At 43.7% G+C, this 22,421-nt stretch overlaps 1 protein-coding gene across 3 annotated transcripts; it reads left to right on the top strand.

Moving 5' to 3' along the window:
• Positions 1 to 5,171: 5,171 nt before the first annotated feature.
• PATL2 (PAT1 homolog 2) lies at positions 5,172 to 19,640 on the top strand. 3 transcript variants are annotated; one of them, XM_072138687.1, is made up of 20 exons: positions 5,172 to 5,257; positions 8,004 to 8,061; positions 8,922 to 9,024; positions 9,648 to 9,943; positions 10,090 to 10,161; positions 10,244 to 10,315; positions 10,611 to 10,778; positions 10,868 to 10,951; positions 11,054 to 11,223; positions 12,160 to 12,231; positions 13,579 to 13,717; positions 13,815 to 13,935; positions 14,195 to 14,292; positions 14,998 to 15,051; positions 15,929 to 16,077; positions 16,471 to 16,630; positions 16,783 to 16,923; positions 17,713 to 17,810; positions 19,031 to 19,180; positions 19,266 to 19,640. In XM_072138687.1, exons 2-20 carry the CDS (start codon positions 8,038 to 8,040, stop codon positions 19,303 to 19,305), a joined length of 2,211 nt encoding a protein of 736 aa, XP_071994788.1. In that variant the 5' UTR covers positions 5,172 to 5,257; positions 8,004 to 8,037; the 3' UTR covers positions 19,306 to 19,640. The 3 variants fall into 3 exon arrangements, with proteins under 3 accessions (XP_071994788.1, XP_071994789.1, XP_071994790.1); XM_072138688.1 differs by having other exon boundaries at positions 5,176 to 5,261; XM_072138689.1 differs by having other exon boundaries at positions 5,196 to 5,224.
• Positions 19,641 to 22,421: the final 2,781 nt, after the last annotated feature.

The raw sequence follows: 22,421 nt of genomic DNA, 5'->3' as shown, positions 1-22,421 counted from the left end.
AATTTAAAAATGAAATTGTGTCGCAAGACCAAGCACTCACATGCATCGGGAAGAAGATGGTGAACTCCGGCGGACCTGAGCGGGGGAAGCGACACGTGCAGGAAATTGGACAAACGTTTTTAGTGAATCGCGGGAACTCCGAATCCTCGTCAACGGGACGGGTAGGTAAATGTGCCCCAATGTGCCCCTGAATTTGTGAAGCGGCCCCTACAGAATGATATGTTCATCTTCACATGTGTGAGGTGGTGAAAGGGCCTCTTTAAAGGGAACCTGTCATCAGGAGCCCTTTTTCTGGCTCCCCCATGCCCCTATAGAGAATAGTGTACACATTGCCAAAGTGTTTTTATAGTAAAACTGGCTTTAATTGAAAAAAAGATAAGATAAAAGTTTAACTTTCTATGTGTAGAGCTGTGTCCCTAGTCCCATGGGACGGGAGGAGATATGGGGGACATGTGATTTTTTTTTTTTTTTTAAATCGATGCATGAGGGAGCTGTTTCCCGAGGGTGGGGGGAACAATTCGTCACTGGCCACTCCCATGGGACTAGGGACACTTCTCTGCATACAGAAAGTAAACTTTCATCTAAATTATCTTTTTTTCTTTTGAAAAAGCCATTTTTACTATAATAGCACTTCGGCAATGTGTACACTATTCTCTATGGGGACATGGGGGAGCAAGGAAAAGGACTGCTGATGACAGGTTCCCTAGGTTTGACACCTCTCCAATAGATGTCTTTTGCTGCCATCTACTGCTCAAATGTAGTGTTAAAGGGAACCTGTCACCAGGAGAGCCATTTTTAGCACTCCCCCAGTCCCCACAGAGCATAGTACATACACTGCCAAAGTGTTTTTGTATTAAAAATAGGTTTTACAGAAAAAAAGATATGTTATATTGTACCTTTCATTAGCATCTGCTGTGTCGCTAGGCAGTTGCCTTTTGGGAGGAGCTGGAAAGGAGCAGTTCCCCCCCACCCTTGGGGAACAGCTCCTCCATGTGACCTTTTCAAATATATGAAAACACCCATCACTGGGCTTAGTGACGCCCCCTGCTCCTCTACAGCCAATCCCGAGTGAGGGGAGTTATTCATATATTTGAAAAGGTCACATGTTACCCAAGGGTGGGGGGTAACTGCTCCTTTCCAGCCCCTCCCAATTGGCAACTGCCTAGTCACACAGCAGATGCTAATGAAAGGTACAATATAACATATCTTTTTTTCTGTAAAACCTATTTTTTATACAAAAACACTTTGGCAGTGTATGTACTATGCTCTGTGGGGACTGGGGGAGTGCTAAAAATGGGTCTCCTGGTGACAGGTTCCCTTTAACATCTGCAATATAGCATGCCTGCCGCTGAAGGGTTAAAATGAGATGTTTATGTTATGTTGAAACACTTGTTATCTTTCCTGCAGAATCACAGGCAGTTATTGGTTGGCAGGTCAACATAATTTGGATTGAGCTTTGTAAGAATCTATAAATAAAAGCTTCTTCCAAGGTTCTGGGCTTTTGGCTTGTGTCTTCTAGTGATGGGATTTCCGGCTCTTCTTAGTCAGCTGGCTCATTAGGCTCCGCTCACTAAGAAGAGCCGGCTCTTCTGGCTCCTGAACAGCTCCCTATTAAATATATAATAGGGAGCCGCAGGCCAGTTAGTCACCCCACACCACACCACACCACTTGTAACCCGATTTTATCTGGTTAAAGGGGGCGTGGTGATCTGTTTAGGGGCTGGGTTTAGTGAGCCATCGGCTCTTTGTACCGGCTCATTTGCAAATGACACATTACTAGTGTCTTCTGTCTAAGTTAAGTTTGGTTCTGTGTCAGAGAGATTGCTGCCCATGCAGCAGAACCAATCTGTCCAGTGGCCTGGCACTAACACCACAGGCCTCCTCTTCACCATATGTCCGGGGATGTGTTACTGTACACACAGGAGCGTCCCAGAGGATTCCCTTATCTATTTTGCACCTCTGCCCCCTTCTTCATGCATCTGCTTACTGGCCCTGCGGGGTATGGACGGGGTCTGTTGCTGTGGACCAAGTCACCGTTACACATTCTGTTGCTGAGCTTCAACTACAGCCACCCACTCCGGTTACTGGGAATCCGGCTGCCCCCCACACAGCGGTCAGACTCCGATGGGGTAGCGTTGTAGAACACCATGGATCATACGGTTGCTAGGTACCGCAGAATACTTACAGATTCCCTTTAGGGAGAGCAGTGCCATAAGGGGGACTTTAGCTATGCCTTGGATTTGCCTGAGGCCGCATTCACACATGGGGCACATTTACTAAGGGTCCGAGTCATGTTTTTTCCACCGGGTTTTCCGAATTTTACCATTTTGCGCCGAATTGCCCAGGAATTTTGGCGCACACGATCGGATTGTGTCGTAGCGGCGCCGGGTTTCACGCGACGAAAAACAGGGGCGTGGTCGTCGGAACTCGAGCGTCACCTGATGGACATCGGGCGCATGACCTCAGTGAATCACCGGAGAATGCACCGCTGGATCGCGACAGGACCAGGTAAGTAAATGTGCCCCATTGTGTTTTGAAACGCATTTCAACAGCTGAGGAGAGGTGATTTGTTAACACATTTGTTAATGTCACATTAACAAATGTAAACAAAAACAATAATGTAATAAGGCAAATCACCTCTCCTCGGCTGCATTTCAAAATGCTATGAAAACGCAACATGTGAACGTGCCCTAATGGAGATGTACATGATATGGTGCTTTCCGGGGTATTCCCATCTCAGCTATTTGCCATAACAATACCTCTTTAAATTCCCATGTTATGCTTTTCCCCCCTTAAAGGAAACCTACCACTTAGTATGGCAGGGGTAAGCTGTAAGTACCGAGCACCAGCTCAGGGTGAGCTGGTGCCGGTACTTACTTTCGTTAGTGTTAAAACCGCGGTATCGCGGTTTTAACACTTTTTAAACTTTAGGGCAGAAGGGGCTTCGGCGCTGCGCGCGACCGTGCGCGCGCAACATCTCCGCTATTTCCTATGGAGGCGCGCGCACGATCGTGCGCACGCAGCGCCGAAGTGTCTTCTGCCCTAAAGTTTAAAAAGTGTTAAAACCGCGATACCGCGGTTTTAACACTAACGAAAGTAAGTACCGGCACCAGCTCACCCTGAGCTGGTGCTCGGTACTTACAGCTTACCCCTGCCATACTAAGTGGTAGGTTTCCTTTAATCCTTGGTTTAATCTCACAATTTGGGCCTGTATCCAGAAACACTTGTGTACCCCTGATACAAGAATCCCTGAAATAATCCAAAAAGAACAGCCCAGCCCCCTGATACAACCCTCTCTGGATCACCACTGTCTATGTTTAGCCAAGGAACAATGATGTCCTGAAAGTAAATGATTAACATGAAAATAAACGGCTCGCTGCTGAATGTTTTGACTCTTTTTTTTTTGTAGGAGAAAGTGACAGATTGGATTGTGTGTAATCTAACAATGTAGGAGGCTCTCCTTACTGCAAGTGGTTAACTATGACATATGAATCCTATAGCACTATCATTAAAAAAAACTACTGAGAGCACACGGCCTACGCTTACATAATACTAAGGGAATGTTCACATGGTGAATTTGTTTAATCTGCCTCAGCTCCCCCTGCTCTATAACATGCCGCCTGCAGATAGGACACTATGTACAATCTGCTCAGCTCCTCCTGCTCTATAACATGCTGCCTGCAGATAGGACACTATGTACAATCTGCTCAGCTCCTCCTGCTCTATAACATGCCGCCTGCAGATAGGACACTATGTACAATCTGCTCAGCTCCTCCTGCTCTATAACATGCCGCCTGCAGATAGGACACTATGTACAATCTGCTCAGCTCCTCCTGCTCTATAACATGCTGCCTGCAGATAGGACACTATGTACAATCTGTTCAGTTACTGCTGCTCTATAACATGCCGCCTGCAGATAGGACACTATGTACAATCTGCTCAGCTCCTCCTGCTATATAACATGCTGCCTGCAGATAGGACACTATGTACCCTCTGCTCAGCTCCTCCTGCTCTATAACATGCTGCCTGCAGATAGGACACTATGTACAATCTGCTCAGCTCCTCCTGCTCTATAACATGCTGCTTGCAGATAGGACACTATGTACAATCTGTTCAGCTCTTCCTGCTCTATAACATGCTGTCTGCAGATAGGACACTAAGTACAATCTGCTCAGCTTCTCCTGCTCTATAACATGCTGCCTGTAGATAGGACACTATGTACAATCTGCTCAGCTCCTCCTGCTCTATAACATACTGCCTGCAGGTAGGACACTATGTACAATCTGCTCAGCTCCTCCTGCTCTATAACATACTGCCTGCAGGTAGGACACTATGTACAATCTGCTCAGCCCCTCCTGCTCTATAACATGCTGCCTGCAGGTAGGACACTATGTACAATCTGCTCAGCTCCTCCTGTTCTATAACATATTGCCCGCAGATAAGACACTATGTACAATCTGCTCAGCTCCTCCTGCTCTATAACATGCTGCCTGCAGGTAGGACACTATGTACAATCTGCTCAGCTCCTCCTGTTCTATAAGGACACTATGAAAAATGTACTCAGCTCCTCCTTCTCTACAACACACTACATGCATATAGGTCACTATGTACATTCAGCTCTGCTCCTCCTGCTCTATAACATGCCGGCTGCAGACAGATAACTTTGTACCATTTTCTCAGCAGCTCTACTAGTTTCTGGTGGTGCTCAGTGAACAAACCAATACAGCTCAATCCATTCCTGAAAGTAAGAAAATGACAATTGAAAATAATACATGTAATATTTATTCAGACGGTAACGTTTAGAATCGGATACAAAGACTCCACATCCGGTTAACTAATAATAACAACTATGTGACATCAGGGGCAAATGGGCCGCAGCAGAAACAAGACATTTTTGCAAAAAGTTTGCGGCAAAACTGTGCTGTGTATCCCTTGTCTAAACGGGCAGCATCATATTTAATGAATGCTAAGGACAACAGCGCCCCCCAGAGGCCAAACTATGTACAGCCCTCAGTATTCACTACTGGTATATGGTCTTCCATAATTATAGTTTCATTATGTACCAGAGGTTCTGGTCTTTTCTTCTCTAGATGGATGATGGGAGGAGTTGTAGTTACTCAGGCTGCTGGCCCTTTAAGTTTCCTTTATAAATGTCCTGATAATAGGGGGACACAGCTGACACCCTTTGAGTGCAATATTTAGTGAATGGGTGTGCTTGCGGAGGGTGAGCCAATTTGTCTGGGGATAGTCTGGAGTGGTAGGTTTGTATGACTAGTTGGTGATGACTTGTAGCTTCTCATCACTTCATATTGTGATGTTTGTGGCGGAAAAGGATTTTTTATTAGGCTGAATTTCCTGTGTGGTGTAACTTTACACTTTAGCTCCAAAATGCTTAAGTGGAGTGTAGATTTTTGATGTAGTCTCATCATGGATTTGGTTTGGCTTTTTGCCTTTTGCAGTTTAAAGCCGTCATGGAATACGTTTGTCTTTGGCGCACAATTACACCGAGCGTAATCCATCTGTATCTCTATATTACTGATGGAGGGAATGGTAATCCAGAATTGGGTTTTCCACCATGGAAGTCTGACTTCCCTTTTATCCTAAGGCCGTGGTCACACGTACCGCTAAGCGTCCGTCATAATGCGACGGGGGAAATGCATGCGATTGTTAAGCCGATCGCGTGCATTTCCCTGGAAACGCATGTGCGTTCGGGCTGAGGACCTCCCCCTGTGCGCTAGCGTCGCGTTATGAACGGACGCTTAGCGGTACGTGTGACCGCGGCCTAAGCAGCATCCTGCCCAGACTCTAGGTCAGGTTTCCGCTTGGGTGTGTTCACATGTTGCGTTTTGTTTGCGTTAACACATGCGTTTTCAAGCGCGTTAGAGCAGCTGACAAGAGATTTGCCCAATTACATTGTTGTCAACATCGGGATTACAAAACACATGTGATTAAAGAAACCAGAACCGTTTTGAACCAGTTTTTGGTCCGTTTTTAAGCAGTCCTTCCAAAAACTTGTGTTTTTTGAAAACACCTCCATTTTTGACCACTTTTAATAAAGATAATTGGTAAAACCTGTCAAAAACACATGCGTTTTTTTTTTTTTTGTAACAGACTGCTTAAAAATGGGTTCAAAACGCCACGTGTGCTGCCAGCCTAAGGCCGGTGACACTCGTGGCGTATTTGTTGTAATTTTTTCATTGCGTTTTTACATCCTTGGAAAAAAACATCATATTTGCATATTGTTTTTTTCAATGGGTTTTTGGTTAGTGTCTCAACGAGCAGTTTTCTTCCCTGTGTGGTTGCATTTTTGAAAACGTATGCATTTGTGGTCTGCATTTTGAAACGTATGTGATTACATGCACAAACAGAAGGGAGAACAAGATCACAGCATTTTTACAAATTCCAAGAGACCCAGCTGCATGTAATTACCGCACATGAAGCATTGCTTCTGAAATACACAGCAGAAACACGACAAACTCCATGTCACTGGCCTTGCGCGTGCATTTTAAAACTCATTGCACCGGCTGGAAAGTGATTTGCCTGATTAAACAGCTGTTAACACCTGCATTTACAAAACGAAAGTGTTGACACGTGCATTGACATTGCGTTAACTGTTGGTTTTGTAAACGCATGTTAACAGCTACTAGGCAAATCTTTCTCAATCTGGTGCCATGCTTTGTGACCTGCGACTGCACCCTTAGGTCACACGTACTGCTAGGCGTCCGTTCATAACGCGACGCTAGCGCACAGGGGACGGTCCTTGGCCCAAACGCACACGTTTCCAGAGAGACGCATGCGATCGGCCTATCAATTGCATGCATTTCCCTGGAAACGCATGTGCAATCGGGCCGAGGACCGCCCCCCTGTGCGCTAGTGTCACGTTATGAACGGACGCCTAGCGGTACATGTGACCACGGCCTTAGGGCGCTTTCATACACTGCATTGCGTTGCGTTTTTGACACATTCAAAAGGATCCAGCCTTGATCACACGCTAAGGTTACCTTGCGTTTCCACTGCATCTGCTAAAACGCATCATGTGAAAGCGCCCTAAGGGTGATGTCACACATGGCGTTTTTAGGCCGTTTTTAGTTTGTAAAAAATGCATGCGTTAAAAAACACACCCGTTTTTAAAAACCGCATGCGGTTTTCAAAAACAGATGCGTTTTATGCTGGCCATAATACTGCAGCAGCGTGTCCTTTAGATGAGGTTCTAATACTAACATCATGTTTTAAAGCCCTTGTGGATTTTACAGCTCCGTCCACATATTGTACTGTAACCGGTTATAGACTTTTCAGTGAAAAATCGGTGAACTCGCCTCTTGTGTTTGCGCTTTCTCCTGCTTCATAGTTTAAATCTGTTCTGACCACTAGGTGGAGGGTTTTGGCTTCATGTTTTACGTTGTTGATTTTTTACTTTTGATGTTTTAGTTAATATTTGACTGTGAGAGGGGTGGGGATGTTGTGTATATGTAGAATGCTGCAGTGTAACTACAGCTTGGTTCTAAACAATAAAATCTTTAAAAACCATTGGAAATCAAAATTAAGGGCTGTTTTAGCAGGGACAACGACTTTTGAGTGTAATTTGGGGCGGAGGGGGGAATGGTCAGTCTATAATTTAGTAGGCCCCTGGGCGACAAAGCTTCAGTGGGCCCCTTTTGAAGTTAACTTGTGAGGCTGCATTAAAAATTCAAAAACGAAGTCTCCTGTTCCCAAAAATATTCCTAACAGCCCTCCCCAGCAGATCTGGGCCCCGACACTTGCCTTGGGTATGCCCAGTGCTGGTGCCGGCACTGGGAGGGGTTGTTCCCATTCTCACTCCCATTCCCCCCCACCGGTCCATATTATCCCCTGATCTTTGTGTAACCATACAAACCTGGAATAACCCCATTAAAATCAGTTTATCCTAAAATTTTTCTAGCTGTTGTGCTTTCATAGAATTTTATTACACACTGACTCTTCGTTAAGTGGCTCGGCTCACAATTTTTTGATTTTTATCCTTGTAGGTTATTCTTCACGTTGCTTTGAGACTTGTTAACCATGAATCTCAACTCGGAACAGATTGTAAGTGACTTCAATGACTGTGCACAAGCTCACGCAATGCTAAGATTTCCAAGGCCGGTCCAATTTCTGCAACCAATTTGATCTCCAGGGGTCGCATTCTGGTCACAGAAATGTATCTGCTTTCTACAGGATCACAAGTCATGGGATCCATTGTACCACAAAAAGAATAGACAGCAGTTGTACATGCCGTTGTTGTGCTATTCCTCTGGAGGGCACTGCCAGAGATGGCCAAACGCAATACTCTTACTTGTAGAGGTGCCATAGACAGTATTGGAAGCAGCAATGCACATGTTCCCCCTACTGCTTTCTTCATTTTGGGGTAAAACGGACCCTCAATCTCATGAACGGTCCAGATAATTTACTGTGATTGCATTACCCTTGAAGCAACTGGTCCAGGCCGTTTCAGATACTAAGTCACCCACCCACCATATGGGTGCTGCCTGTGACCCAGTTTAAAAAAGCAAAACTCTAATACAGATAGTCTGAGTTATATTTGACCTCCTTTCTGCTGCTCCCACCACCTGGGCAATACTTCAAGGAAGCCTCGGAGGTAAACCTCTACCTCACTGTGCATGTGCCATAGCTGCACGAAAGAAAGTTTGTACTATGCCGGCTTCACTGAATGACTGCAGGTGCTTGTGGTAGCAGACCCAGGTAATTACAAGTGTTTCTAAGCAGTGATAGAGGGCCAAAAAACTACTGGGCCAGAAGGGTTTGTGTCCTAAATCGGAAAGATTCTGCAAAGAGGATCCACCATAATAGAATCTTGACATTGAATATTTTGTATACAGTGCCCATACACTTCCACTTTGGCACATTTAAATTTGTAACCCATCACCCACATGTATCCATCTCCGCAGCTCCCAGAGGATTTTTATCTGGCTGAAGAAGGTTCCTTGTTGGAAGAAATGGCTGAAGAGGATGAAGAAATTGATTTGTACAATGAGGTCACCTTTGGTTTAGGTAGGACTTTATTGCCTGTACAACCACAGAATGCAAATGAAAGTATTCCACCAGTGGTACGGGAATGTTTGAGTGGATTTGTCTAACCTGGCCATGAGGCTAGATTTTACAACTAGAAATGGTAAAGCCAAGTTTTTGTTGTTCCTTGGTCCAGGTTTTGCTGCCAAAACCAAGAATAGATTAACAATGTATTGGGAACCTAAAGGAAGGTCTTGTAGGGTATATTCAAAAATTTTGAAAAGTCCTCCTATTATGCAGAAAAAAGCAAACATCTTGTTTGTGTTTTATGTGTGGTGCACCTATGTCTGAGCATCCTTCTATTGGTCCTTCCTGATGAATCTATGCTTGGCTTTGGCTCAACAAAATCTGTGTCCCAGGCCAAATGATGATCGGCAATTAGTTCACATTTTGGACTAAAGGCACAAGAAGGTCTGGTGTCCAATGAGGTCACATTGGCAATATTGTCCAGGACTGGACCACTAGAGCTTTCACAAATGTTGGTTCAGCTATTGGCAGTACAACAGGACAGCTGCGAACTGGCCACCGGATCATATGATATAGAGTGCACAATATATTTACTAATGCGTCATGAAACTTGGAGGAACTAATTTTTATTTCCGTAGATCATGATGAATCTGAAGAGGAGACTCTCAAGGAAGAGGCAACTGTGAAACCTTCAGACCATAAACCCGAGAAAGAAGAAAATGCAGAACTTCCGGAAAATCAAAAGGCAATACAGCCTGAGAAGGTACCAGGTATAAAACCCAAAACGGAAGACATTGAAGCAGTGGTGGACTCCATGGAAGATGTTAACCTGTCTGAGGAAGTGGAGGGTCCTGCTGAAAGCTCGGAGGTGAAGAATACGGACTTTGGAGATCCAGCAGTGATGAAGGCTGTTAATGGACATCCAACTTTGGAGGTAATGTTTCAGGATGTTCTTCATACATCAGATGTTTAGGCTTTGTTTGAGCTGAGAAGTTGGTTTTACGATTTTCTTTATAATGAGCACTTTGAATTTGGAGGTTAATATGGGAACGGCCCAGGACTAATAATCCTTTATTGCAGAGTGTTGACAGTGCTGTTGTGGACAGCGGCATTGGAACCAGCTGGAGTGAATTTGAGTCAAGTTACGATATGGTAAGACCAGTGTATAACCTTGTATACAGGTATGTGGTGTCTGTCCTACTCTGTGGTTCATAACCACTCATTGTCTTTGCAGAGTGGAATGGATTCAGGATTGTGGGTAGGGTCTCCAAGAGGAACCGCTGCAATAGCTGGCCAGATATTGGAGGTATGGTATTATTTGTGTAATTCTAATTTTGTGCCCTAATACTGTTCTTAATCATTGATGGCGCTGAGGGACGGGCATGTCTCCTGCCGCTCCATTTTATTCAATGGGAGTGTCGTAGATTGCTGAGCACTGTGCTCAACTTTCTCTGGACACCCCCCATATACAGTGAATGGAGCTGCAGGACATCTCCATTAATACAAGGCTCATTGAGGATTTTGTGAATTAGTGTTTTTTTTTTTTTTTTTTGTCCATGTTCATGTTGTCAACTTTTTTTAAAACTGTTTTTGTCTTGCAGGATAAAGCAATTTTACGCGTTATGGACACAGCACCATACATTCCACCCACCAACCTGGAATTCCTAGGTTCTCCTATGCAAAGAGGATATATGTGCACACAAAGACTCAAAGGCCCGGAAATGGGTCGAATGTCCCCAAAGCCTTATAGACAGCGCTTTATTAGACAGGTAAACCACCATAAAGACTAATAATGGGAATATGAATTAGAAATTCCAAAACACTCCATAATGGGAATTCATAAACTTTTCTTTGTCAGCAATCTCCATTGATGCCTCGCACAATGCGTCCCCCGTTCCCGTTTACACCACCAAGGAGACCACCACCTTTTAGTGGAAATCAGGTGCGGTATTTTCCCTCTGAATAAAACTTTTACATCACTATAAGTTTGCTTATATACGGTAACTGTTTTACATAGTCCATTGCTATAGTTCTTTTTCTATAGTCTCCAGGTTTTATGTCTCCAACTCCCTTCCGGCCCATGTCTCCCAACATCAGCACCCCTGTAAGACCAATGACCCCTAAGATGGTCAGGATGCACTTTGGTCCTATGTCTCCTAGTCCCAGCCTATCGCCTTTCTTTAGCCCAATGGGTAACACCCTGCAGAGGTTCAAGTAAGTATCTGTTTATATTCTGCATCATATTCACAATTTGCTTATATGGAATGAGAATTTTATTGACCATTTAACACAACAGGGGAAAAAATGGATAACGAGCACCAGAATCAAATGGCTATTTTGTTCAAAAATGACTTATTGGACTTCTATTTAATAAACTAAAACTTACATTCATCATTGGCACAAGTGGATACAATCTATAATATCAAACGAAAATGCTTCATTCTCCTCTTACTTGACTCCTCTACGGTCCCTTACACACTTGCGAGTGTGATGTGTCCAACCCGCATCAAACCCGTGGCTTGTGATGTGAATTGGACACATCGCAAGTGTATAAGGAGCTTAAAGGGGTTGTCCACTTTCAGAAAATTTATATTGTTTGTGTAAGGAAAAGTTCTACAATTTTCCAACATACTATATCAATTTCTCATATCTATTTTATTATTATTATTTTTTTAGACCTTTGCTTCCTGTCCTGCTATAGAAGGCTTCTTTCTATGTTTACTTCTGCCCATGGTCAGGTGCTCGGCACATTAGTATCAGAGTAATCGGAGCTGTGCACCTGTGTGACCATGGACAGATCTCTATCCACTGGAAGTAAACCTAAAAGCATCCTGCAGAATGACAGCAAGCAGAGATCCATAAAGCCATTAGGAATTGATGTAGAAAGTCTATTGGAAAATTGTATAACTTTTCCTTACACATAACATATCTATTAATTGCTGAAGGTGGACGACCCCTTTCATGCTTCCAGCCTTCCCATTAAAAATTAGTTTCTCCCCTAAATCTCTGCTGGATTCAGTCTTGCTGGCAAGATGGACAGAGGATGCAGCGCATGGAACTACAATACAGAAGGATCCATTCACGTTATGCACAAGTCTCCTCCATCGTGAGCACTTTGTTACCCATGATATTTTCTCTAATCCTTTGCAGAGTTCCAGGACATGTAACGCAGCTTCATCCTCAACATCGTCGCATTCTGAGCCAGAGGCAACGTCCACAGAGGTGAGGAAGAAGCGGCTATGGTGAAGCTCTCCCAAAGTGATTCATGGTATATGTAGCGAGAGGGGAAGCTCTCCATATGTGGGAATTCTAGAAGACCTTTCATCCCCTACCTAAGGGGGCAGCTAGTTTAATGGGGTAAAACATGGTCATGGGTCCCCTTTACTGCATCCGTTAGCATCCATTTTGTGTACCATTGTATATCTGGACTTTTCAAAGGCATTTGACACCGTGCCACATAAAAGGTTGGTATATAAAATGAGACTGCTGGGAATAGGAGAAAATCTGTGTATTTGGGTAAGTAATTGGCTTAGTGATAGAAAACAGAGGGTGGTCATTAATGGCACATTCTCAGATTGGGTTGATGTTACCAGTGGAGTGCCACAGGGGTCAGTATTGGGGCCACTTCTTTTTAATATTTTTATTAATGACCTTGTAGTGGGTTTACACAGTCAAGTTTCAATATTTGCAGATGATACTAAGCTGTGTAAAGTTATAAATACTGAGGTCGATAGTTTAGCATTACAGAGGGATTTGTGGAAGCTTGAGGGATGGGCAGAGAAATGGTTGATAAGGTTTAATGTAGATAAATGTAAAGTTATGCACTTGGGCCATGGAAACAAAAAGTCTAATTATGTTCTAAACGGTCAATTACTTAGTAAAACTGAAGCTGAAAAGCACTTGGGGGTATTGGTGGATGGTAAACTTAATTTTAGTGACCAGAGCCAGGCGGCTGCTGCTAAAGCAAATAAAATAATGGGATGTATCAAGAGAGGAATAGATTCTCATGATAAAGACATAGTTTTGCCCTTATACAAATCCCTGGTCAGACCACACATGGAATATTGTGTACAGTTTTGGGCACCAGCGTATAAAAAGGATATAGTAGAGCTGGAACGGGTGCAGAGGAGAGCAACCAGGATTATTAGGGGAATGGGGGAACTAGAATACACTGACAGATTAGACCTCATTACAATGTACAAATACCTGTATGGGCAGTACAAGGATCTCTCCAAAGATATTTTTATACCTAGGCCTGTGACCAGGACAAGGGGGCATCCTCTGCAACTAGAGGAGAGGCGATTCTACCATCAGCATAGACAAAGGTTCTTTACTGTAAGAGCAGTGAGACTATGGAACTCTCTGCCGCAGGAGGTTGTTATGGCGGACTCTATGTACATGTTCAAGAGAGGCCTGGATGCCTTTCTGGAGAGCAAAAATATCATGGGTTATGGGGATAAAACATTTATTTAATTCTTAAAGGTTGGCCTTGCCTCTCCTTCCAGCCTTATATACTATGATACCTTGATGGCAAATGATAGAATTTTTTTTTTAAATATTCTTTCCTAGCACATCCCGCAAACAGTGGGATAACCGGCCCGATCCTTATGCAAGCCTCATGTCTCCGAAAGAAAAGGATTGGGTGATAAAGCTGCAGATGATCCAGTTACAGAGCGAGAACCCTCACCTTGATGACTATTACTACCAGGTATGGAATTTGTACTGGTTCCCTTTCCCATAATGTTTTTTGCTACAATTTTTTTTTTTTTTCATTTCTTAAAATTTTATCTTATTTTCTATGTAAGACTTATTATGGGAAGCTGGAGAGAAGACTGGCTGAGGAGGAACTTCTAGGAGAACGCAAGAAGAGAGAACCACCCAAACTGGTCACTCCTTACATTCAGAAAGCCGAAACTTATGAATCTGGTATATTTTATGTAAACCTGGGCATAGATCATAGACTTGTATACAGATAAATATTGGGCCGTCTTGGGTCTTTGTGATATCTAAATCCTTTGTAATATCTAATCCAGCCTCAAGCTCTTTTCAGATGAGCTTGGACTACAGATATCCTCAATATTGAGAGAGGAAAAGCACATGTCAAATATCTTTTTTGGCAACTGCTTGCCTTACCCTTAAAGACTCCTCCAATGGTTATGATAATAGCTTTTCCCATCTTTCCTAGTGGTTCATATTGAAGGCTCTTTGGGACAAGTTGCTGTCTCTACCTGTTATAGTCCCAGAAGAGCAATTGACGCCATCTCGTACGTCATGCCGGATGAAGTAAGTACGTGCTATTAATCGTTCACTCGTCGTGGGCATTATGGAGGATTATGGGCATCATCCTACTAGAAACAGTACTAGTTTTAGAGCTGCAAGGCCATGCTTATTTTGATGTAACTAGTACAGTGATGGCGAACCTTTTGGGCAATGGTGCCCAAGCTACAAGCAAAACCCACTTATATGTTGTGCAAACATGACAATTTAAGCAGTAACTTATTGATCCCAGCTGTTTCACAGGTTTTAATCGTATTGGCGTCCTGAGTTCACCTATACAATAGAAAGATGATAGAGAAACTTAGATTGTAGCTTCCCTCTAGGGACCCCTGAAGAGGAAGAATCAGGTGACCCAGAGGAGGAGGTCCAATAACAATCCATCTCTATCCACACCTTCTTGCTCCTCCTGTTGTGCTGAGCTTGGCATGTCCTGGGCTGTATTGGATCACAGGAGAAAGCCTTGTGTTGGTTAAGGCAAGGGTGCCCACAGAAAGGGCTCTAAGTACCACCTCTGGCACCCGTGCCATAGGTTCGCCACCACTGAACTAGTAGGTATATGATGTGTATGCCTAGATGGCCTAGTGTCCAAAGAAGGCTGCTCTACTGAACGCAAACATGACCCCACCTGCCCCTGATTCCTATTTTGTATCATGGCAATAAAGTGTATATATTAGTCCATACTTTATATTTATTCTGTCTTTAATATACCAGGATATGAAGGCTCTTGGATACCAACGAGTGAGGGTCCTCAAGCACATTGAAAAGGTTCGGAAGTCTCTCAATTCTATGTGGTATATGGAGGGTGTTCACATCTTGGATGCTTATGGCAAATGGACTGGAGCCTGGACCTGCACCTATTCCAAATGTGGGAGTCCAGGGACTCTGCTGATGGGAAGTGTCTTTGCATATGTGATGCTCCATTCATTTGGGGTTTTAGTTGAGCACCCTTTTGTTAATCGGTCTCGGAGGTGGGTTAGCTGGTGAACTAGGCTGCACTTCTACACTATGGAAGTTACCGTTTTCTCTACTTTGGCAATTCAAAGTGTGAATGATGCTCCCATAATTCTCCTCATCCATGGGCTCCATCTACTTAGTTCTTCACTGGAATATTCAACAAGTAAATGGAGATTTGCAGTTAAGGAGTCTGGACAAGGCCTGGTGGAAGTTGCGATGGTTGGGGGTCTCGTCAACCAAACATTTTAATGACCAGTTATAATGTGGGTACTTTGGGCAGCTTCTCGAGGCCAAAGCTCTTAAGGTCAACCAAATGTGATGGTTACAGCTAAAATTGGAGCCTCCATCCTTGTATCTAGGTACACACCCTTGTATCTATGTGCATGACCATCACAGGTTCTCAAGACTTGCCAAACATATTTGGTCTGATTTATGGTCTTGACTGTGTGATGCCTGTATTTTGCATGTTGTACAGAAATCGCACATGGAGATGGTTTAGATTTTATATATTTAATTCCTGGAGTAATGGTCCCAAGGCAGCGATTGCTATTACTGTAGTATTGGTCTCAAAGTGACTCCTGGATTGGAAGTGTTTGGGTTGGGAAAACTCCTGTTTTAGAGATGTTTTGCATTGGGTCACTGCGTCCATAAACTTGATTGTGAGCCTATATGCCTGCTGGTCTTTCAGCTGTTTGTGCTGCTGCTGGAGGTTGAGGAGATGGAGAGAAAAATGCCTCACATCCCTGAGGACCAACACCTCAGATTTCAACAAAAACAGAGCTACAAAGTGCAGAGGATCTATGAGGCTTTGAAGATCGGGGCCTGCTGCTGCGAGGAGTAAGTAAGATTTGTCCTTGAGACTCAATATTGGGATTAGTTTTGTGAGAAAGTATCATAAGGGCTCTATGAAACGGTCTTACACATTTCACCTTGAGTAGAGGGATTGATTTCGGCATCAACACCCTCTGTTTACAGGGACCCCTTGTATGATCCATGATTGTCCACCCATGCTGGATTAACTGTCCCATTGGCCCTGGGCTGTCCATACGACTAGGGCCCCCTCACCCCCCCCCCCCCCCCCCATCGTCCAAACAAACATGTGCCCTAGGCCTAATCCCTGCCTGACACCTACTGGCCCCCCTTAATGAAATGGCCTTAATGAAATGTCTCAAAAATTAAAAAAATGCACAAATCAAATATTTATCTTTATATTTTTTTTTCTTGTTCAAGGGAGTCTGAAGACGAGTTCCTGCAGCTTTTGCTAGTTGGGAAAGGTAAAAAATTAACATCGCGGCTCCTTCCTTTCCTGCACAGTGAGCAGGCGGTGGAGGTCCTTCTGACGGTGGTTCAGCACTTATCGTTCCTTATTAAAAACGACTCCACAGAAAAGGTGAGTGACTTTGTATCGTCATATAGGGTTGATGAGTTCAAAAGGTGTTATATTAGAGCAGAAAAACATAGCTACGAGGGAACCCCCCACCCCCATAATTTTTCTATTTTTTTTTTTTTTTTTTTTTTTTTTTTTTTTTTTTTTTTTTGTAGTCTCTTTCAGTTCTCTATGGACCGCTGACCTGTATCATTAATCGCCTTCCATTTACTGAGCTTATCCGAGTAATTCAGGAACTTACCAAGACGTTACCCGAGAGCCCAGACTTGCCGCTCACTTTGGCATTTCAGAACCAGGTATGTAGTCTTGAAGCGCCAGCGCCAACTTGTATGAACAACTGATCCGCCCCATGTCCACCAGACACCAACCTCCCCATAAACCAGTGGTGGCGAACCTACGGCACGGGTGCCAGAGGTGGCACTCTGAGCCCTCTCTTTGGGCACCTAGGCCATCACCCAGCACAAAGATCTCAATTCAGGACTTAAGACCTGAATCAAGTAGGTGTGGACAGAGCTTGATTATCATTGTAGCCCCTTCTCTGGACCTGTGATTCATCCTGTTAATGGGACTTTAGAGGGAAACTACAATAATAATACAAATTTCTCCTTCTTTCTCTTGTATTGGTGTCCTCAGGGCCCCAATACGTTTGAAACCTGTTACTTTAAATTGGAATTTGCCCTTTGTGAGGCTTTTGCTTGTAGTTTCGGCACTCGGTCCCTAAAAGGTTCGCCATCACTGCCATAGACAGATGGCCAGACTGAAAATGATAAGCAGAACAGTTCTCTTTACCTGCTCTATGCCACAAAGAACTGTGTCCTGTAAGATGTTTCATAGAAATAAAGTATGGGAAGAGTATTGTCCTCTGTGCTGTTGATTTCCATGGGACTTTCTGGGGTTGTCTTGTCCTTTCAGTCATCCCAGACTGTACAGTGGGGCTTGCCTACTCAACGATTGGGCATTTATCTACTTTCCCTGGGGATAGGTGAATAAAATGGTTCTGATAGACCCAGAAGGAGTTCTCTGCCCCCACATTGGTTGATAATCTATTATTAGTGGTCTCATTAATTGTATCTTTTTGTGTACAGTTTGGGATCTCGTTGTTGTATGCGTTACTGAGCCATGGAGAGAGCCTTCTGTCTTCAGATACACCGATGGAGCCATGCATTGGAGATTTCGAAAAATGGTAAACCTGCTATTTAAATGACTAATCCAACATGGACAACACCACAAGGGGTCCCAACGAATCTCTTCAGTGGCCTTTTGGCTTACTAAGTGGGAACATGGTGCATTGGGAATATGGAAAGGGGTTGTCCTGACTTTTTATAACGACTACAGTTTTAGCCAACAATGTATCTACGGCTTATAAAATGCACTTCAACGCTATTGAATACTGGCCTTAATGCTGGAGTTAGATTAAGTGGCTTAAAGGGGATGTGCAGTAATAACCATTGATTACCCAGCCTCATGATAGAGCATCAATAGATTGGTAGAGGTAGGTCAGTATATAGAGTTGGAGGCTATGGAGAAATCTGCAGCTGTAAGAGCTATAGTATTCTCCTTTTACTCCCTTCTCACTACATTCAAAGAGGTCACTGGATACAACTGGATTGCAATAACTTCACTGTGTGAAACTGGTTTTATGTAATATACAGAACACAGATCAATGGTTGACTAAGGACTGCACACATTCACCTGCAGGTAGCTATACATGGCTCAGATAAAGCCGCTCCGCTCTAGCTTCCATATTAAGAGCGGAGTTGCCTTGTTAGAAATAATGCATTTTGGAAGCAGTGTTTGGGTTTAAGGGACTGTGCCATTATTTTTGAAAGCCTGGCAATGAATCTTGTTGCTAGTGCTGCATCAGTGGTTCATGTGAGCTGCTTATAGGTTTTGATGGTAATGAGGAAAAGTTGTGAGGGCGTCCCAAGCTAAACTTTTCTGTTATGGGGCCTGTGATGGTTATTTCTGGTTAAAGGGACAAACCATTATGACCTATTCAGGGCCAGATTATAGGGAGGGCACCTAGGGCATGAGCCCTGTGGCCACCACCAGTGAGCAGGAGGAGCCCATTATCCTGCCTCCCTCCACTCCTGCTTTATGATCAGCAATATCTGTGTCCTATAGACACTGCTTCTGCTGAGTGCTATGAAGTACAAGGAGTTACTGTACAATCCGTACTCCGTAAAGGGGGGGCGGAGACTCACAGGTAAGTGGGCAGAGCTTCACGGGAGCGGTCTGGGTCCTCATTGTGCATTCAAAGTTCTAGATATAATGAGATGTCAGGTGAGAGCAACAGGATTGTGCAGGGATAAAACTGTGTGGGATAGAATACATAGAAAGGGGCCCCCACCACCCTTGATCCTTAATGGGTGTAACTAAAGACTGTTGTTTCTTGCCTTACAGGACGGATACTGTGTTCCTAGTTGCAAAAGAACTATCCCACGTCTCCAAATCCTCCATGGTGGAACCGCTCTTTTTGCCTAGTAATCTGCTCTCCTTGTTCTGCCGTTACCTGGACAAGCAGACAATCCATAAACTTGAGGACAAAATGGAGTAAGTTGACATCCTCCAAATTAAACTTGCGCCCAGTAGAAAAGTCCATTCCATAACAAGTTAACATTTTTGTTTTCATCCCTAGATGTCCTGCGGCGCCCCCCTACGCAGCTGTGACTTCATGAAAGGCTGAATCTGAAACTGACAGATCAGCCTCCGCTTCACTCGCCAAAAACGCATGGATCTGTGGAGCTTCCATTTTGGAAATTTAAATATTTAATCCTGTTTTAAAGGAAGTTTTGGTTTGTTTTGTTTCGTCGAACTTGGACATAACTTTCCAACGTCAAGGAGCCGCTGGTCGGAATGACCTGTTCCTTTTTTGTTTGGAGAAAAAAAAAATTAATATTGATGCTGTAAAAATGGGGGGTAAAATGATGAATGTTATTTATATTTTTGTTTGTGTGAATCTTGCACAGCATTCATTGATGTACAGCACATGCAAATAAATGATGAAAGTGTATAGTGGCTTATGTTCTATCATTGTCATACAGGCGGCAAATAGTTACCACCTCCTCTCCAGGCGTGTAACAGTCAGATTCTATGATGTTCCCCTTTTACAGGGAACCTGACACCAGCTTTTACCTCGCTAAACTGCAGCCTCTTCAGGTTGCAGTGCGTCCAGAACAACCTGGAGGGTGTTACCAGAACCCCTCTTTGTTCTAGCTTCACATGCTGTTAGAATGTTTCCCCCACCCCTCTGCCCGATGTAATCTCACACAGTGGGAGAAGGGAAGTGTTCCTGCACAGTGTAACAGCCTGAGAAGCTACAGAATGAAGGGACTCTGGTAATGCCTCCCCTCCTGGCTCATTGGCATCATTTTAATTTATAAAGTTGATTTTTAGAAGGAAGGAGGCCATGAATGACACACATTAGAAGATACCACAGTCACGGTGCCGGGATCTATGAGTAATGTCCCTGGTTTATAATGAGGGATTTTAATAATAGATTTCCTTTAAAGGGAACCTACCACCAAATTTCTACCTATAAAGGTAGAAGGGGTGGTAGGTGGATGTATGGGACGTGAGGATAGCCCTTTTTGGAGCTAATCCTCACGCCCCGGCTATCTTTTTTAAATATGTAAATTTAGTAAAGCGGCTGCGGCGTGGAGTAGCTGAACGCACATACATGCAAATACCACCCGTTCTACCTTTTATAGGTAGAATTGTGGTGGTAGGTTCCCTTTTAAGGTTTAATTCCCACCTTTTTCTTTAATCTGCAGCTCACATTTCTGCATATTTTGATTTGAGTATCTGTTCTGTAGCTCACAGCCACGTGTGATATCTGAAAAAGAACATTCTTATCTTATGACACCAAAACCAAGGTTCTAGGTACTATAGAGCCCAAGATGGTGATTTCCCCTGCAGCCTCTAAAGCCTAATTTTTATATGAATTTTGGAGATAATTATATATTGATGATAAAATGGAATTCTACAAGGGACATTTCATACCCTACCTGAGGGTGCTAGTAGTTTAGGGGATTGTCACCAGCTTTTAAGCTGCTAAAGGGGTTTTCCCACGAAGCAAAGTTGGGCCCTAGCCACAAGATAGGCCCTAACTTGCTGATCAGTGGGGGTCTCCGTGCAGAGACCCCCACAGATAACAAACGAATGGTCCAATGGGGTCCCACGTACCTCCGTTGGACCCCTCGTTGCTCCAGAGGTCCAACGGCAGCACTGAGACCCCCACTGATCAGCAAGTTGGGCCCTATCCCGTAGATAGGGCCTAACTTTTCTTTGTGGGGAAAACCCCTTTAAGTATAGGATCTTTTTGGCCCTGTATGAGCGTTTTTCCCATTTTGGGAATGACTAAAAAGACTTGGATACAACTTGAAGACTGTAGGACTTTAACCACCAAGTTTGTTGCCTCCCTGTGAGCTCTCAAAGGAGGCAACTAGTGTGGTTTCACACTGGAAGAACAGCCTTACAGGAGGAAACATGCGGTTACGTAGGTAATATGTGGAACAATAACCTCTCCCTGAAAAATTGGAACAGAGCTGAACATTGCTCAGAGCGTCTGCTCGCTCACCACCATCTTCTATCAAGGATCCTACTGCCATTTCTACGTGTAAGTGACGGCAACTTGTAAGTAGGATTTGTCACAACTTTGACCTGCTTGGATTTGGGGGTCAATAAACATGTACAATGTCCTTTATAATAGGTCTTTGGCGACTTTAGCTCGGGGCCTCTTATTTACATCCTGGGCTGGATCAGGAGATCAGGACAAAGGGGGCTCCGGGATTCTCCATTTTCTGTAGCCATGAGGGTCCCAGGGGCTTTACCTTCCCTCACAGCCGGACTGAGATCCATAAAATTGAATGGGTTTAACTAGAAGAGAAATCATTAATATTAAACTGAACAAATACTACATCCAGTCTCATCCACTTCACGCAGTATGTTTGTATTTTTAACACTGAGGACAAAGGTCTAGCGGCAGAATAGTCTAATCTGTCCCAAGAGAGTCCAAATCAAAGGTGACCGTCCCCAGAGGATTACTGTGTCCTGTCATCTCTGACAAAATCCTCTCCCTGCCTTGGACTCTGCTCTCAGGTTTGGTGACGCTGATCTAATGTATTCTGGAGGGAAGGATTGAAGTCAAAAGTTTATACCAACCCCTAAAATCCACCATTTTACCCAAAAATCTTCTTTAAAGGAAATCAAAATCCATTGTGTTAAACCAGGGACATTACTCATAGATCCAGGAACCAGGACTGTGGTATCTTTTTATATTTTTTATCCGTGGCCTCCTTCCTTCTCAAAATCCATCCTGAAACCCGGGACACTTACTCATTAGTAGATTTTAGAAGTTTCCTTTAAGGCTGGATAGAAACTAGAGACTGATTTTAGGATTTCCACCAGATATGAAGTTTGGGTGGGATGAAGTTATGGATTTAATTACAGGTTGATAATGGCGTGTGTGTATAGGCCTCAACTGCTCATGAGAATCAACTTCAGGAAGAATTATTGATGTGTAACTGTAATAAGTTTTCCAAGACTGTTTCCTAAAACAATTTGTCAAATGTACCTTGTTAATGGGTAATAACCCACCCAAAAGTGGCCATTCCCCTTCGACTTTAGGGTTGTTGCTAAAGTGGGACACTATCGCCTGATTTACCCCATAAACCACTATCCCACTCAGGTCAGGGATGAAATGTCCTTTCCAGAATTCCCCCTTTTTATGTGAACTTTAAAAAAAAAAAAAAAAAAAAAAATCTGAGTCATGTGATGATTAGAAGAGTCATAT

The sequence above is a fragment of the Engystomops pustulosus genome, chromosome 2 (genome assembly GCF_040894005.1).
Source record: "Engystomops pustulosus chromosome 2, aEngPut4.maternal, whole genome shotgun sequence".
Lineage (NCBI taxonomy): Eukaryota > Metazoa > Chordata > Amphibia > Anura > Leptodactylidae > Engystomops > Engystomops pustulosus.
The sequence above is the reverse complement of the archived record's forward strand: the minus strand, read 5'-3'. Positions and strand labels throughout refer to the sequence as shown.

Coding starts and splice junctions, on each gene's coding strand:
- PATL2 (XM_072138687.1), top strand. CDS start 8,038: ATGAATCTCAACTCGGAACAGATT. Junction 16,078..16,470: donor GGGGCCTGCTGCTGCGAGGA/GTAAGTAAGATT, acceptor TTCTTGTTCAAG/GGAGTCTGAAGACGAGTTCC. Junction 16,631..16,782: donor AAAACGACTCCACAGAAAAG/GTGAGTGACTTT, acceptor TTTTTTTTGTAG/TCTCTTTCAGTTCTCTATGG.